This window comes from Mya arenaria, chromosome 1 (genome assembly GCF_026914265.1).
Source record: "Mya arenaria isolate MELC-2E11 chromosome 1, ASM2691426v1".
Classification (NCBI taxonomy): Eukaryota; Metazoa; Mollusca; class Bivalvia; order Myida; family Myidae; genus Mya; species Mya arenaria.
The window spans coordinates 59,950,908-59,966,752 of NC_069122.1; the positions used below are offsets into that span (position 1 = coordinate 59,950,908).

At 34.4% G+C, this 15,845-nt stretch overlaps 2 protein-coding genes across 7 annotated transcripts in view; one reads left to right on the forward strand and one right to left on the reverse strand.

The window, feature by feature from the left end:
* Nucleotides 1-407: 407 nt before the first annotated feature.
* Nucleotides 408-14,281, reverse strand: LOC128229626 (uncharacterized). 3 transcript variants are annotated; one of them, XM_052941396.1, is made up of 6 exons: nt 13,983-14,281; nt 13,621-13,687; nt 12,182-12,236; nt 11,624-11,728; nt 9,371-9,505; nt 408-3,927 (listed from the first exon to the last, which is right to left on the reverse strand). In XM_052941396.1, exons 3-6 carry the CDS (start codon nt 12,185-12,187, stop codon nt 3,007-3,009), a joined length of 1,167 nt encoding a protein of 388 aa, XP_052797356.1. In that variant the 5' UTR covers nt 12,188-12,236; nt 13,621-13,687; nt 13,983-14,281; the 3' UTR covers nt 408-3,006. The 3 variants fall into 3 exon arrangements, with proteins under 3 accessions (XP_052797356.1, XP_052797348.1, XP_052797365.1); XM_052941388.1 differs by having other exon boundaries at nt 12,182-12,257; XM_052941405.1 differs by lacking the exon at nt 12,182-12,236.
* Nucleotides 12,866-15,845, forward strand: part of LOC128229585 (sterol O-acyltransferase 1-like) — a 30,537-nt gene continuing 27,557 nt past the window's right edge. The window contains exon 1 of one of the 4 annotated variants that reach the window (XM_052941364.1): nt 12,866-12,968. In XM_052941364.1, coding sequence (XP_052797324.1) covers nt 12,947-12,968 — 22 coding nt within the window. In that variant the 5' untranslated portion in view covers nt 12,866-12,946. Of the gene's footprint in view, nt 12,999-15,845 lie in introns of all 4 variants that reach the window. The other 3 variants (XM_052941353.1, XM_052941371.1, XM_052941379.1) reach the window with 3 other exon arrangements.

The window sequence follows — 15,845 nt, forward strand, 5'->3', positions numbered from 1 at the left end:
ACACCCATGTTTTTAACTTTTTGCCGTCATCTTGCAGTTCAGACTCAAAATTCTCACTTCAACCATCACAGATTCGTGTTCCCCCTGTGTAAGATTGCATTGTTTTCGACGCGTGTAGTTGGACTGACTATTGATTCGATATAAAGCAAATCAAATAGAATTGTCTCATGCCATGTTTTACCTGCGAGAAAAAAGGACACAAAACAATAAAGGATCATTTTTCTTTAAACAACTGATTAAATGTATTTTTAGTCGGATTTTTCATCTAAAAATTACGGGTTAAAGAATGGCAAAAACCGGGCGGGCGGGCGGGCATTTGTACGGGTGGGCGAGCGATTGTTAACAATTTTGCGTTAAAGTTTTTATTCCATGTCAGTTTGTTATGATACTTTGTCTAAATACTCGTCTTCATGTTGTCTTGGATATTTTTTGTGAATAGGGGTTACCTCAGGTCAAAAACAACACCACTTAGTCAACTCTTTAGTCAAATATTCCCCATGCCATAAAATAAAGAGGTGTTATCCAATTGTTATGAAACTTTGTTAGAATACTTCAGGACATGTCGTATTGAACATTTGTGAATATGGGTCACCTTAGGTGAAAAAACTAGGTCACAAGGTCAAATCTTAGATAAAATCCCCATGTCATACTTTTATATCGATTTGTTATGAAAGATTGTTAGTCTATATGTTGTCTTAAACATTTGTGAATATGGGTCGCCTCAGGTAAAAAACTAGGTCACTAGGTCAAACCTTAGAAATAATTTTCACATGTAATGAAGCAATAAATGTTATCCAATTTTTATGAATACTTGTCTATATTTTGTTTTGAACATTTGTGAATATGGGTCGCATCAGGTGAAAAACTAGGTCACTAGGTCAAACCTTAGAAATAATTTTCACATGTCATGAAGTAATAAATGTTATCCAAATTTTATGAATACTTGTCTATATTTTGTTTTGAACATTTGTGAATATGAGTCACCTCAGGTGAAAAACTAGGTCTCTAGGTAAAATCTTAGAAAAAAATCCCCATTTCATATTTCTATATCCAATTGTAATGAAATGTTGTCAGTCGATATGTTGTCTTAACCATTTGTGAATATGGGTCGCATCAGGTGAAAAACTAGGTCAAACCTTAGAAATAATTTTCACATGTAATGAAGCAATAAATGTTATCCAATTTTTATGAATACTTGTCTATATTTTGTTTTGAACATTTGTGAATATGGGTCGCATCAGGTGAAAAACTAGGTCACTAGGTCAAACCTTAGAAATAATTTTCACATGTCATGAAGCAATAATTGTTATCCAATTTTTATGAATACTTGTCTATATTTTGTTTTGAACATTTATGAATATGAGTCACCTCAGGTGAAAAACTAGGTCTCTAGGTAAAATCTTAGAAAAAAATCCCCATTTCATATTTCTATATCCAATTGTTATGAAATGTTGTCAGTCTATATGTTGTCTTAACCATTTGTGAATATGGGTCGCATCAGGTAAACAACTAGGTCACTAGGTCAAATCTAAGGAATTATTTTTACATGTCATGAAGCAATAAATGTTATCCATTTTTTATGAATACGTGTCTATATTTTGTTTTGAACATTTGTGAATATGAGTCACCTCAGGTGAAAAACTAGGTCACAAGGTCAAATCTTAGAAAAAATTCCCATGTCATATTTTTATATCTAATTGTTATGAAATGTTGTCAGTCTATATGTTGTCTTAACCATTTGTGAATATGGGTCGCATCAGGTAAAAAACTAGGTCACTAGGTCAAATCTTAGAAATTATTTTTATATGTCATAAAGCAATAAATGTTATCGAATTGTTATGAATACTTGTCTATATTTTGTTTTGAACATTTGTGAATATGGGTCACCTCAGATGAAAAATTAGGTCGATAGGTCAAATCTTAGGAAATATTTTCACCATGTCATGAGTTCTTTTCATGAAACTTTTACATTTTTTCTGCATGATATTGTAGTCACAATAAAGAATAACATAATTTAAACAAAAATACTAGGGGATATTTCAAAAATATTTGTCCAATTTTCATGACATTTGGTCGGTTTACGTACATACTGTACACACAAATACTCACATGCACACATGCTTTCACACTGGCACTCACACACCATTGACCCGTCAGCACCACAGTCAATGATTGAATTTTCAGGATTTTTATAGCGTGCTTCTTTGGTGTGTCATCTGGGGTTAAAAACTAGGTCTCTGTGACTTATCTTTTAGAAAAAGCTGACGTATTTATGAATGCTTCATTTTTCCTCAAACAAATTGAATAGTTTCGGTTGATCTTCATGAAATTTGATCAGGTTATTTGTATCAATAATATCTCTGATAAGAATAAATATGGGTCTTCTTGGTTTAAAAACTAGGTCACGAGCGCAAATTTTAGGTTGCTTTGCCGCATTGGCGTCTTATTGATTATACAAATAGCAAAATTGTACGTAGTTCCGATTAATTGGGACATCAATATGTACAAACAATATCCATTATGAATATGAATACGAGCATGTTCATCGATGATAGTTGTAGATCTAGCAACACTATACAGTGAAAATCACGTATATACATGCAATTTTAAGAAGAAACGTTTCATATAATAAGGCTGCTATAACAAATACAATGGAGCAACACTTATACACATACAAAGTTAAAAACACAAATATGAGTAATTAAATGTAAAGAAAATGTGATTTAATTATAAATTTATATTATTTTTTTTTACATAAACACGAACTTCAATAGTTCCTACTTCTATAAAGTATTTCCTTATTTTTAATATTTGTATATGAATGTTGCCCCACAAAGTCAGGTTTTTCATTTTCAACGGACAAAATCACCATAAACAATTGTACAGTTTCTGTCGAACGCTCGTTGGTAAGCTGTTTTTACAATAATCGTACGCTCAGCCAGAAATATATAGTTGGTTTGGTGCATAATATCATCAACTTTCTTGGACCAAAACAAACACCGAAGTTTACGTGCTCTGTGCAATGTTACCAAAACTGACACTGAGGTTTTCCAGATCTTCACCAAACCTCAAATTTCCATTGCTCAGAAAGTTAAGAGCTCTTCTTATCAATGTAAGAAGTGACGTGCGAACGTCAGAGATAAACAAGGCGCAATACGGCACAAAATAGATGCTCTGAGAGTGTAACACGTGGACACTAAACAGTATCTTGTAGTGTAATGGCCTAACTGGCATGTTGGGGTTTGCAACGATCGACATCGTGACAGCCCGCGTCAGCATCACAGCGTTGAGGAACAACACACAACGAATCCATTCACCCTCGTCGTTTCTGACGTCAAACCGGACCTCCTTCATCCCGCTTACGTCAGGTCGCATCATCATACGGGACTTCTTTAGGCAATAGGTGGCTATGGTGGCAATGGAGAATAAGCCAGTAATAGTCGTTGGTATGATTTCGCGGAACACTAAGCGACTTGTTCTGGCCCAGTTCGCCTCGATGTGGAAACAAATGACTTCGCCTTTATTGTTAGCTACGATAACGTGCGCAACAAGAATAGACGAATATAGCCACCCAGCGAGCGTCATAATAACAAATCTGTTAAATTCAGATGTCAAAAATTTCGGTAACGGCAGAACTTTGGTAAAGAAGATCTCAAAATTAGTCAGTATCAGGTTTGTCCCAAGCGCAAAGAATCCGTACTCGGCCAGATACATGACTAGAAGACACTGGTCGCGATGGCCGTACACGTTCCCAAAATGTACGAGCGGATGGAGCAGTAGGCCTGTAAGCACGGGAAACACTGAGATACTGTAGATGTACCACATGGGCGGCTGTTGACGCACCTTCCGATCCAATAATGTCAAGAACAATCCCAGCGCGACGAAACAGAGCGTCAGAGCGGATGCGATATTCACAATAAACATCACCTGCAAATAAAGGTTAAACAGGTGTACCGCAGCACTGAGTTCAGTTGAGGCGAACAGTCGCTTAGTTTAGCTTACTGATTTGTTGTGGATCCCTGTTGCATCGTAGCCAATACTATGCAAGCGGGAAACCAAATCGCAACAAATATTATCAAATACCTCATTCGGAACTCCTCGGCCGTTTTTTTTATCGAAAAGAACCTCGAATGCATTTGGACGGTTTACATCCTCATTGGAATCGGTTTAAGTCTGCTGCAAGTAGATCGCGTAGTAATTTAATTTAGCAGTTCAACTTAATGACTTAACTCGTGGAAATCTTAATTATGTTTGCAATAAAACACTTTACTGGCTATCAATTTATACTTAGATCAATGAATAAAAGCTAAATCACTTCATTTAATTAATGATGTTATTCAAAAATTTACGAACTACTTCAACTGATGTACCGCATATACATCCGGGGTTGTTTTCGATAAAGATGGCCATGTAGTTCCGAATGCAAATACCTTTACTAAACGCAGGACTGCCCTGAGTTCAATTTCAGCTAACGGTCGCTCACGTTAGCTAACTGCTTTGTTTTTAGCTCTGTTCCATCGCAGCGCATATACTGTAAGTGGGTAGTCAAACCGCAAAACCGCTAATTACCACATAGTGCAGTAACGTAGCTAGTAATGATCAAAGTATGGGGTGTTTAAGTATAACTCTAACGTATATAATGGTTGAAATCATGTTTTGGGCTGTATGCCGAAGACGTAAGTTTTGGGTACCGTCAGATCTACTTTTTGACATGACATGTTTATAGTATGAATGCGCCGGGTTACAAAATGGGGCGAATGGCGTTATGTGATTTATTATAGTGCATATTAAAAGATCACTTTATTTAAAATTTAATGCGTTCTAAAAATTGCAACGTTAATGTGAATTTAAAAGCAAATAGAAGAATTTAAAAAATAATTATTTGTGAAGAACCGAGAGAAGTAGATAATTATAGATAAAAAACTGTTAAATGTCACGAAAAATGCAAAAACATTTAGTTCAAAAAAACGTCCTTTGTAAATTTTAATATAAAACCCGTTGAAGACATCATCACCCCATACAGAACATTGTACATACATGAAGATTACATGGACTGAACGAATGACAATTACAGCACAAGTGACAAAACAAAACGGACTGCTGGGGTGGAGTTGACCTGTCTACATTTGTATATAGCTGTACATGCTGAAATATGTTTTTTTTGTGCAAAAGTTTACGCTCAGCGTCTATTGTTATGGTGCGGGCCCTGATAGCGCTTATGTAAACCAAAAAGCCGGTAATTAACGGCACGTGAATGTACTGAATAATGCACGTTTTCTACCGATAGCGCCCGAGTTTTTACGTTTTTTACGCACCGCGATAACGGACCTAAAACACATATTTTATGTAATAATATCAGTTTCTGTAAAAAAATAGCTAATTGTTTTTAAATTAACAAGCAGAACTGCGGCATGGCAAATACCCGTGTACATCTTGGAGCACTGTTATAGAAGTTAGACACTTACATCATATGTGCCGCACCGCGCGATGTTGGGCCTTCAGACATAAAATTCCTTTCATTATTGTATTGGGTATTTAAATTAAATGACATTTCAGGTAGCAATACTGAAAATTTCATGATAATATCACTTAAATTGCGTTACATATGTGTTTACATGTGAAACGGCCATGTATTGCGCATTTGAAAGCACACATGACGTTATCAGGAAAGTACATTATTGAAATTACTTGCACAATTAACATATCAATATTGCAGCTAGTTTATAATTTATTGATTTTTCCAAACACAAAATCTTTCTGAAACATGAATCCAGAAAAAACATGATGATTAATTTTGATATTTTTAATCCATTGGGCCTTTTTAAATAAAGACAATGAATGCAGTCAAATTAAGTTGGGACGAAATCCGTGGTTGCTATGGAAACATGAGTAAAATAATGGTCATTAAAGCTGCACTCTCATAGATTGAGCGTTTAGACAACTATTTTATTTTTTGTCTTGGAACGAGCCAATATTTGCGAAAATCCATGGGAACCAGTTATATAAGACTGCTGACAAAACATTAGATCACAGATTTTTATATTTAAGTTCGAGAATTTATGTTTTATGTATTTTTCTATAACCGTTAGTAACGGTTTAAGCCATAAAACATTAGTTTTCGAACGGTCATTGGTTTGCAGATATTTACGAAAAAAGCTCTTTCCAAGACAAAAAAAAAATAATAAAAAAAAGTTGTAAAAATAGTAAATCTGTGAGAGTGCAGCTTTAATCGTCGATAAAATAATTCGTCAATGACAAACCTTTTAAAAAAGAAGTTTGAAAGCAATTAATATACATAGGAAAAAAATCACTATTTTTGGCGTTTTTCATTAATGATTATTTCATTTGTAATGATTATGTCCGAATGCCCAAATTCGCACGATGTGGCTCATATAACAACACCAATTTTGATGCAAAGCATCAAAGACGTCAAAAAAGGTTTTGGAACATGACTAAAAGGATACTGAGATGCATTAAATCAGGATACCAAGTTTGAAGTACGTGGATATAAGCATTCTTCAATTTTGAACGAAATTGGATTTTCAGCTTAAGGTCACTACAACCTTGACCTTAGACCAACTGTCATAACAAAAGTTAGGGTACTGGTCATGTTTGAGGGATCTCTACCACCGAGGTCTCTAGTCCTAAGCGTTTTTCTTATAGTGACATTTTACTCCAATGTGAGAAAAATCTAAGAATTAAATCATTGATAGTTTAATGGACTTTTACTGAACTAAAATTTACACACACGTATGTATACATATCTATACATCTCTTTTTGAGTAAATATCACTTCAAATAAATTAGATTTACCTTCAATTTTATCACAAAGATACAAGATACAAGAAATTTTATTAAGACTTTTCTGCTTCCGGTTATTCCACTGACCCCTTTCTTTAGGTTACACACCACCATTGTTATTCCCTATATAATTCAATGTAAAATTATGATTTTTAGACAACATTTAAAGGCATTTCGAGCGAATGCAGGCTATGATAACCACATATATTCTTAAAGTAAAAGCTTTAAATTACCTTTTAAGCCAATAAAAAAGGGGGGTCAAGTTATTCCTAAGAAAAATCACTCCACTTGAAAAACAAACTCTAAAAATTGCACCGTCCGCCATGACAGATCTTCCAAAATGACCTTTCAACTATAGGGCAGCGGATTATGCTTTAATCTCTACTCTCAATGATAAATCAAGCAAGAATAGATACTTAAGGTATAAAATTTTCAGGAATAATGATAGTTTTGATTTACAGTGTATTGAGCATGTGAAAACATGTCTATCAATCATAAGAACATTTTTTTATTGAGAATTTTCCACACAACGGAAGTACATATGACGTAATGGTGACGTCATTCCTTTCACCACAAGTTTTCTTGTGGGTAAACTCAAACCGGAAGTATCTTAACTGAAATCCTCCCAATCGTAACAACTCGGCCATCTCCGGCAAGCTTCGAGATAGACCATATCTTGATACTAGCCGAGGAGTTCCGATTGAAATCCTCCGATTATTTGATTGACTGACGGGTTATCGTTGTTGGGTTACATACATGATATCACTGATAGTGTTATATGTTATAACATTCGGAGCTCCTCGGCCATTATTTTCAAAAACACCTCGGATGTATTTGGACGGTTAACATACTCAAAAAGTGGTACGTTTAAGTCCGCTGCAAATGGATCGCGTAGTAATCTGAATTAGTTGTTAAACTTTATGACTTAACTCTTGGGAATCTTAATCATGTTTGCAATAATACACTTCACTGGCAATCAATTTAAACTGAGAGCAATGAATACAACTCTTAAACACTACATTTAATTAATGATATTATTCAAAAATTTACGGACTACTTCAACTGATGTACCGGCATACATCCGAGGTTGTTTTCGATCAAATGGCCGAGGAGTTCCGAATGCTGTTATAAATGGTCATTGACTTTCCAAGTTCACCCATTTATTAAAAATAAGATTCATTTTAATTAAGATAAACACCCCTCGAAATGTTTTTCCTGAGCTTTGAAGAATCGGGTCCTAAGGTTCGTAAACCAAGATATAAAAAATCCGTAGACTACGAGTTTGAGGACAAATTAAATTCCCATTAAAAGTGCCCAAAGGTTTGTAATAGCGGTATTAGACAAACGTTTTTTTTTGTATCATGATGTTCTCTTTTTCTTTAATCAGTTTATACAAATGTTTGTTTGGAAACGCGACGTCAATAACCAGACAAACTACTTCGTTTCAATTTATGTATGAACAGCCAATATATTAGCGATTCAGCCAACAAATTCGTCGCGTCAAACGTCGTTCAATATGAATTTTAAGCGTGTGTTTTTTTAATACCGCCATCTGATTTCAACTATTATTATGTTGTTGTTGTTTTATAATTCCATGAACAATACTAAAGCAAAACATATTTCTAATGAAATGGGTGTCACAATTATATAAGTAACTGTACTAAAATTAGTTGTAGTAAAAGGTCAGGACTAGGTCCTGGAACATGCAGAATTGCATTCGGATCTCCTCGGCCATTCTCCATCGAAAACAACCTCGAAACAACCTCGAATGTATGCCGGTACGCCAGTAGAAGTGGGTCGTAAAAAATAAATAAAAGTATTCATTAATTACAGTGTTTAAAAGTGTGTGGTTTTTTTATAATTAAAGATGCACTATTACTCCCAAATAAGATTTACTACATTTAATACAATTGTTTAAATATATCAGAAAGGTTGAATAAATGTCGAAAACAATGGTTCTTATAAAGGATTCCGAGTTTAATTTAAATGGATTGTGCAGAAAACACAGTATTTCTACCTTATGACCCTATAGTAGATCACTTTAAACCTTTTAGCATTTACCAATCGTTTAATATGTTTTGGTTTTCAGCTAGTAAATACACTGTTACAATATTTTTATCAGTAATTAATATTTTCCATAAATGCATTATTAAATAAGTTGTTCAAGATTTGTCACTCAATTTTTTTGTTTGTTATACATGTGTATGCATTGATTTTGAATAAGAGTGTCACTTTAAAAAAATGATTACCAGTGAAGTGAATAATTGCAAAAATACATGCTATTACCAATAGTAAAGTCTTTAAGTTTAACTGCCAAATTGAAATTACTACGCTATCTACTTTTAGCGTTGTTAAAATGTAAACATTTCTGACATTGTAAACAACCATATACATCCAAGGTCTATGGAAAATGGCCGAGGAGTTCCGAATGGAAGAATTGACAATATCAGACGTGACAAAGGGCCATTTAATTAACTAATCATCGTTGATGTTGTTTGTCTACACTTTCAACGCCTTAATACATAAATAACAGTTTATAACATCCTATCTGGTTAATAAGAATACTAACATTGACGAATGTGTGCACAGAACTCCAGTCGTGTACTTCTCCAAATTCTTCCTCGTCATCCATGAAGTAATCCCCTGGCCTCGAGGTCGGGCCCGTGGAGTTGGTGAACAGCGCGGGCATGCTGGAGTTAGATCGCTGAAAGAAACAAAATTATTATGTGGTGAACAGCTGGGGCATACCGGAGTTGGATTGGTGAAATAAACATAACTGTTACTCGGTGAACAAGTTGGGCATACTGGAGTTAGATAGCTGTAATAACCATACGTATTATGTGGTAAACAGCTGGGACATACTGGAGTTAGTGAACAACTGGGGCATACTGGAGTTGGATTGGTGAAATAAACAAAAGTATTATGCAGTGAACAACTGGGGCATAATGGAGTTCATTACTGTAATAACCATATGTATTTTGCGGTGAACAACTGGGGCATACTGGAGTTGGATTCGTGAAATAAACATAAGTATTATGCGGTGGACAACTGGGGCACACTGGAGTTAGATAGTTGTTATAACTATGCGTATTATGTGGTGAACAACTGGGGCATATGAATCATACGTATTATGCGGTGAACAACTTGGGCATGCTGGAGTTAGATAGATGTTGTAAACATGCGTATTATGTGGTGAACAACGCGGGGATATTGGATTAGATAGCTGAATTATGCATAGGAATATTGTGGTGAACAACAAGGGGCAAATTGGAGTTAGATAGATGTTATAACCATACGTAATTTGCGGTGAACAACTGGGGCATAATGGAGTAAGTGAACAACTAGGGCATACTGGCGTTAGATAGATGCTATAACCATACGTATTATGTAGTGAACAACTGGGGCATATTGGATTAGATAGCTGAGCTGAAATATGAATATGTATAATGTGGTGAACAACTGGGGGCAAATTGAAGTTAGATATATGTAATACTATAATTATAATATGGTGAACACCTGGGGTATATTAGATTAGATAGCTGAAATAACCATACGTATTTTGTGGCGAACAACTTGGGTTATACGTTTTGCAATCATAGTATACAAGGTAACCGTATAACATAGCATGTGCAAGCATAATACTCTTTTGATATTCAAAACATGCTTCGTGAATCAGTGTGGATTTTTTTCAATTAAACTTAAATAGCCATACCCCAATATTTCACAGGGGAATTGGAACTACAGTGTAATCAACAGTTTAAGCTGGCAGTCAATTGGCAGATACAGGTTTCGTATTTGAAATACAGACTAAATAACACTTTTCATGATGGTTCGGTGATATGTTTTTTAGCATTTAGCAAACGTCTGTTTTTCGTAAAATCATGCTAAGATATTTAAAAATATCAACGACTTCAATTTCATTATGTCTTGTAGACATATCTCTTACTCCTCTAAACATGTGTCCAAGGAGTAGAACTTTTGTTTTATCGACATTGATTTCGAAGTTCAAAGTATTACAAAAATTAGTATGTATCCATCCGTAATAATAATTCCTGTTAACTTTATGCAAATTTAAAACAGTGTCGTTATCATACAATAATGCAACTAATTTCAAGTTTACGTCGAGATAATTTTACTATATGCATTTATTAGAAAACATATATTGCTCAAAATCATTAAAAATAGTAAAAAAATAAAATAAACAGGTGATAAATGTTCACCTTGATGTACTCCTCGACCACATTGGAAACAATCTAAGACATTGTTATTTAAAAAAATACATGATTTTATGTCATTATACATATATTTTATAATATTAAAAAGTTTATTATTTACATTATACTAACAGTTTCGACCAGTGTCCTGCACGCTAACACGCTGACATAACAGCTTAGATTTCTTATGCATACAATGTTCTGACAACATTTGTATCTGCGGTGCTACGATTGTTCCTTAACCAGCTTGTTTTGTTAGCAAGTCTTTATTTTCGTCAATGCAAGAGGGGAGTCTTTTATTCATTATTGCAGTGAAAAACTCGAAATGATTATAGGTATATCGTTTTCAGGTAATATAAGTTACATGAACCATCGGAATATCATATATGGCTCATGTTTCAATTACATGTACTATTATTTTGTGCCCGAATGATGAGCAAACTATAATTTGAAGAGGTTAAGATCAAGAATTAGCATTAACAAGACATTAATGCTAGCTAACTTATTATATTTTAATCGCTAATCTATGGCAATCTATTCCGCTATAGTTAACGTATGGCAGCGATAAAAGTGTGAAGTTATTTATTTCAAAATGTAAGGTTATTTACCACGATGTCCAGGGTTGTTCGCACTGTTGGTAGGGGTGTGGTGTCCAGGGTTGTTCGCGCTGTTGGTACGGTTGTGATGCCGCCAACACCACTCTTGTTTTGTCCCTTAATCAAACAATAACAACATTTGTCGGTGCTGTTTAGTTCTCAAATTTCAGGCAACTATAACAAGCAAAGGCTTATAGTTTTCTTAGTGCTAAAATAGGATGGAACCGGCTGGTGTAGTCGAGATAATATAAGAAAAAAAAAACGATTTTCATCTCGACTGTGGCATGAACTGGTAGCTGATACTACAACCATGCTCGAGTTAGCTCGGACAGTTAGCTGTTTTGTATCCCTATTGCATTGCAGCGCATACACTGCGTTTCCCTAGTGGGGTTGTAACCCACATCCTTTTTTGAGCGAGTGAGTGATACCGTTGATTTGTATCAAAACTAAATAAAACGTATTACACGGTGTTTGAAATACTTCTATTTTTGGTATGGTTAACCAATAATTAAATAATAATAAACACAATAACTTGTATAATTCAAAACAGTAATGAAGAACACAACTTACAGTCATCTCTCCTATTATCCAAGGCAACTCTCTCTATTGTTGTTGAGTTGGTGGCCTACGAATTGGAGTCATGAGTCTGGGAAATTATCGAATTTGCTCTAATTAAATGTCGTGATTAGTTCTCATTAACTACAGGCGTGTTCAAAAAAACAAAACAGCTAGCGGTGCATAATATTAGAACTTCGCACCGCCTTCATTTTTATATTTATTTCTGTTTATCAGATAAAATGTTTTTCATCACATACAACAATAAATACATATATGTAAGTGAATTTTAGTATATATCATAAATGACATCGGGTGAATTTCTTCCTCAAGCCTTACTCAAACATGACATAAGAGTAACTGGTGTTGAATATATCTTTTGAACCGCTTGTTCTGGTACCATTCTGTATTAGGAATGCTGGAAACCGTAGCCTTCCAATATCTCCTCTAATTAGGTAATCTCCGCGTCTAATTAATGGTTTATAGCTGAATGTGATAGCAGATTCGTTTCAGCTAGATATGTAAATTCAGGGTAGGCCTAAATACGAACTTCTCTTACTTTTGGAAGTGTCCTCAAATACAAATGCTATTCAATATATATTAACTTTTTCTGTATCATTTCCATACTTTCCTTGTTTTTTTTTACCATTGACCGTTTCATACGGTAGCCGTTTTGACCTGAAAAGAATGACCAATTATCCCAACTTGAAATTATTTTGTCACAAAATAGTTTGCGGAAACAGCTGTCAAATTACAAAATAGGACAATAACTGGAAAACTATGGAAAGGAGACAAGAAAATGGTGGGTTAAGACACAGCTGCAGTTCGAATAGTATGGTCTTTCATGTTAAAATTCTGATATTTAACAAAATGTATGTTATACGGTAGCATATTTTCTCTCATTTATTGGACTATGGCCCTTCCCTGTCGATGGCTCGTCTGTCGATGAATCATAACTCTTTAAAATAAATAATTTTGAAATCTACATATCACCAAAATCCCAATAGAAATTGCATTTCAGTTGTATTTCTATTTAACCACACTCTAAAGGAGAATGTTCACCCTGAGGCTTGACTTGTTTTTAAACAGTATCTGATTACATTATTACTTATGTAAATCAATTATGAGTTTCCTAAATTTAAATGACTGGTAGATGTATTAATATGAAAGTAACTTCATCATTGACGCGAAAGGGCATATTTTCCCAAATGTTGAGTAATATTGTTTTCCCAAAACAGCTTAAAAAAAGAATCTGCATTGTTTTCCATCTCAATATAGCTAGTAGTTTTAAATTTCCGAACGTGTTCATTCTTAAGGGCTTGCTAGTTAAAATCCTGATTTCAATCACTGATTATCTGACGCAGTCGCATAACCATTTATTTTGAGTAAGTACATACTATCAATCTTTAACTTTTTTAGTTGTCTGCTTTTTATTGTGTAAACTATCCACTTACTGGGCCAGCCACTGTTGATATCTACCGTTTCACCTGATCAAATCAACAACGGCTGCCTGTTGATTTACTGAAATAAATGTATTGAAAAACTTGTCAAATACTGCCTTTTCATTGGACAAAATATAACGATGACAACTAAATTTACTTAATCAAATTGCTGTAAAACTTTACAATATACCTTGATCAACATCAAACTTAATGTCTTGTTAATTGAATGAAACTGATTTTGCAAAAAGTATGCTCATTTTATTAAGTTTTATGACACTTCTGCTGAGCTTTTTGTTCATAATATTTTATCTATCTATCTTAGTCGGTTAACTACTTTAAATAACACCATAGGTTATGGGTATAATTATATTTACCTAATTATTTGCCAAAACATTTGCATCAACACAAAAATTACACAATCCATTGTCCACACTTTGTCTGTTATATGTCCTGTCATTGCATTTGGTATAAAGCCTTACTCACATCTGTTCTTTATAGTTCAATGTGGATGATTTTTTTCTTCATAAAATCTACATCACTGTTATGACTAGGATCATGTGCACTTTTAAAGTGAGCGGTCTAACAGCAAGGACAAATCATAAGGATATCCTAGACTGTATCTCGAAAATATACAATATGCCTGTAACAAAAACTACATGACTCAACTAATGGCAGTAGCAACAAGATGCGGGAAAATATGAGATATGTGAGACAGGAAATACTTCCTAAGTGGATAGCAGAAATGGCAAGGTGGCTGGTATTTTCTTTTAAATTTGAAGTTATTTTATTATGTATGTCGTAGAATATAAGGAAGTATCCACATTTTACAAGTGTTATCACTTACCACATGCAGCATGCAGCATAGATATCGTTATGGATTATTATATATACTCCAAATACTGACACTGTAACTGATGATTTCTGAAGAGTGTTGAAAGGCTGTAAAAAAATGCAGACAAAAACTGTATTAATTGGTGGTGATTTCAATTCATTTCTCAATTTCAAACATGATAAACTAAATGGAAGTCAAAACTCACATAACAAACTTTTACGTAAACTAAATCAAATGATGGATGTTTACTGTTTAGAAGATATTTGGCATGTCTGCAACCCTTACTAGGAAATGTTTAAATGGCATTCAAATACAAAGCAAGGAATATTTTGTATACTTATTTTATTTATTAATATTGCTTGGCATTGTCAAGCTAATGAATACTACATCAACTTGTAATATACAACCTGGTTTGAAAACAGATTATGTAAATGTAATTTTGACATAAAATGAAGTTCATGCTTACTGTTTTTACCAAAAAAATGCAATCCTTAAACTATCAGGTGGCAGAGTGCGCTGCCTCTGTGACAGCTCTTGTTTTCTATAAAATTCATATTAACATTTGGGGGACTTTAATATGTTTTTGAATTAAAAAATGGGTAAAATGTAAAAAAAAAAACCAGTGTCTTGTTAATAAACAGACCATACTGTCCAGTTTAAAAGACCAGGGCTCTGATCTGCAGACCTTATGGCCTAGATAAGCGCTCAATTCATTTATCATGATTGAAATATTCTTTGTTTCATTGTAATCAAAGCCTATCTGTGCCCAACTGGTCTGTACATATGTCCATTCTTGGCAGTATTGTCGTTCAGTGTGGCCCACATCCTTTTTTTCATGGGCCAAATCATGTTGCACTCTAGATTGTAGGTTCAGCCAATTTGAGATTCATATCATGAAAGTATTTCTTATTCTCTAAAAGTCTTACATCCTGTCCAATTTTTGTCCAACCCATGTGTAGTTAGTGAGACATAGTTGTCACAATGGCCGTTCTGTACCTCAAATGTCTTGGTCACCCACTGAGGTTACAGGTTAAAATGATCATTTTCCAGGCTGTATCTTGACCATGCATTAAAGGATTTTCAAAAAAAACTTGCATGATCATGTAACACACAAGTTCCAAGTCTGTACCTCAAAGGCCAAGGTCACACTTAGAGATCAAAAGGTTGAAATAATCCTTGTATGGGTTGCTTCTTGACCATGCATTATATGGTTTAAGACTTGCCATAAAGGTTCAGCAGAATGAGGTGGTATGTCAAAGCACATGACCCAGTTCTGTACCTCAAAAGTCAAGGTCACACTTAAAGGTAAAAAAGTGGATTTCTTGTAGTTGACAAGTACCTTCTCATGGCCACATTTTCACTTGTTCTATAGCATTTTCAATAAAGTTGAAATGCATTTCAAGCC

What these genes read in the sequence shown, in the direction of transcription:
- LOC128229626 (XM_052941396.1), bottom strand. An exon ending in GAACAACCCTGGACATCGTG is followed by an intron (nt 9,506 to 11,623) that starts GTAAATAACCTT and finishes TGTTTCTTTCAG; the next exon opens with CGATCTAACTCCAGCATGCC. An exon ending in CTGTGCACACATTCGTCAAT is followed by an intron (nt 3,928 to 9,370) that starts GTTAGTATTCTT and finishes CTTTATTTGCAG; the next exon opens with GTGATGTTTATTGTGAATAT.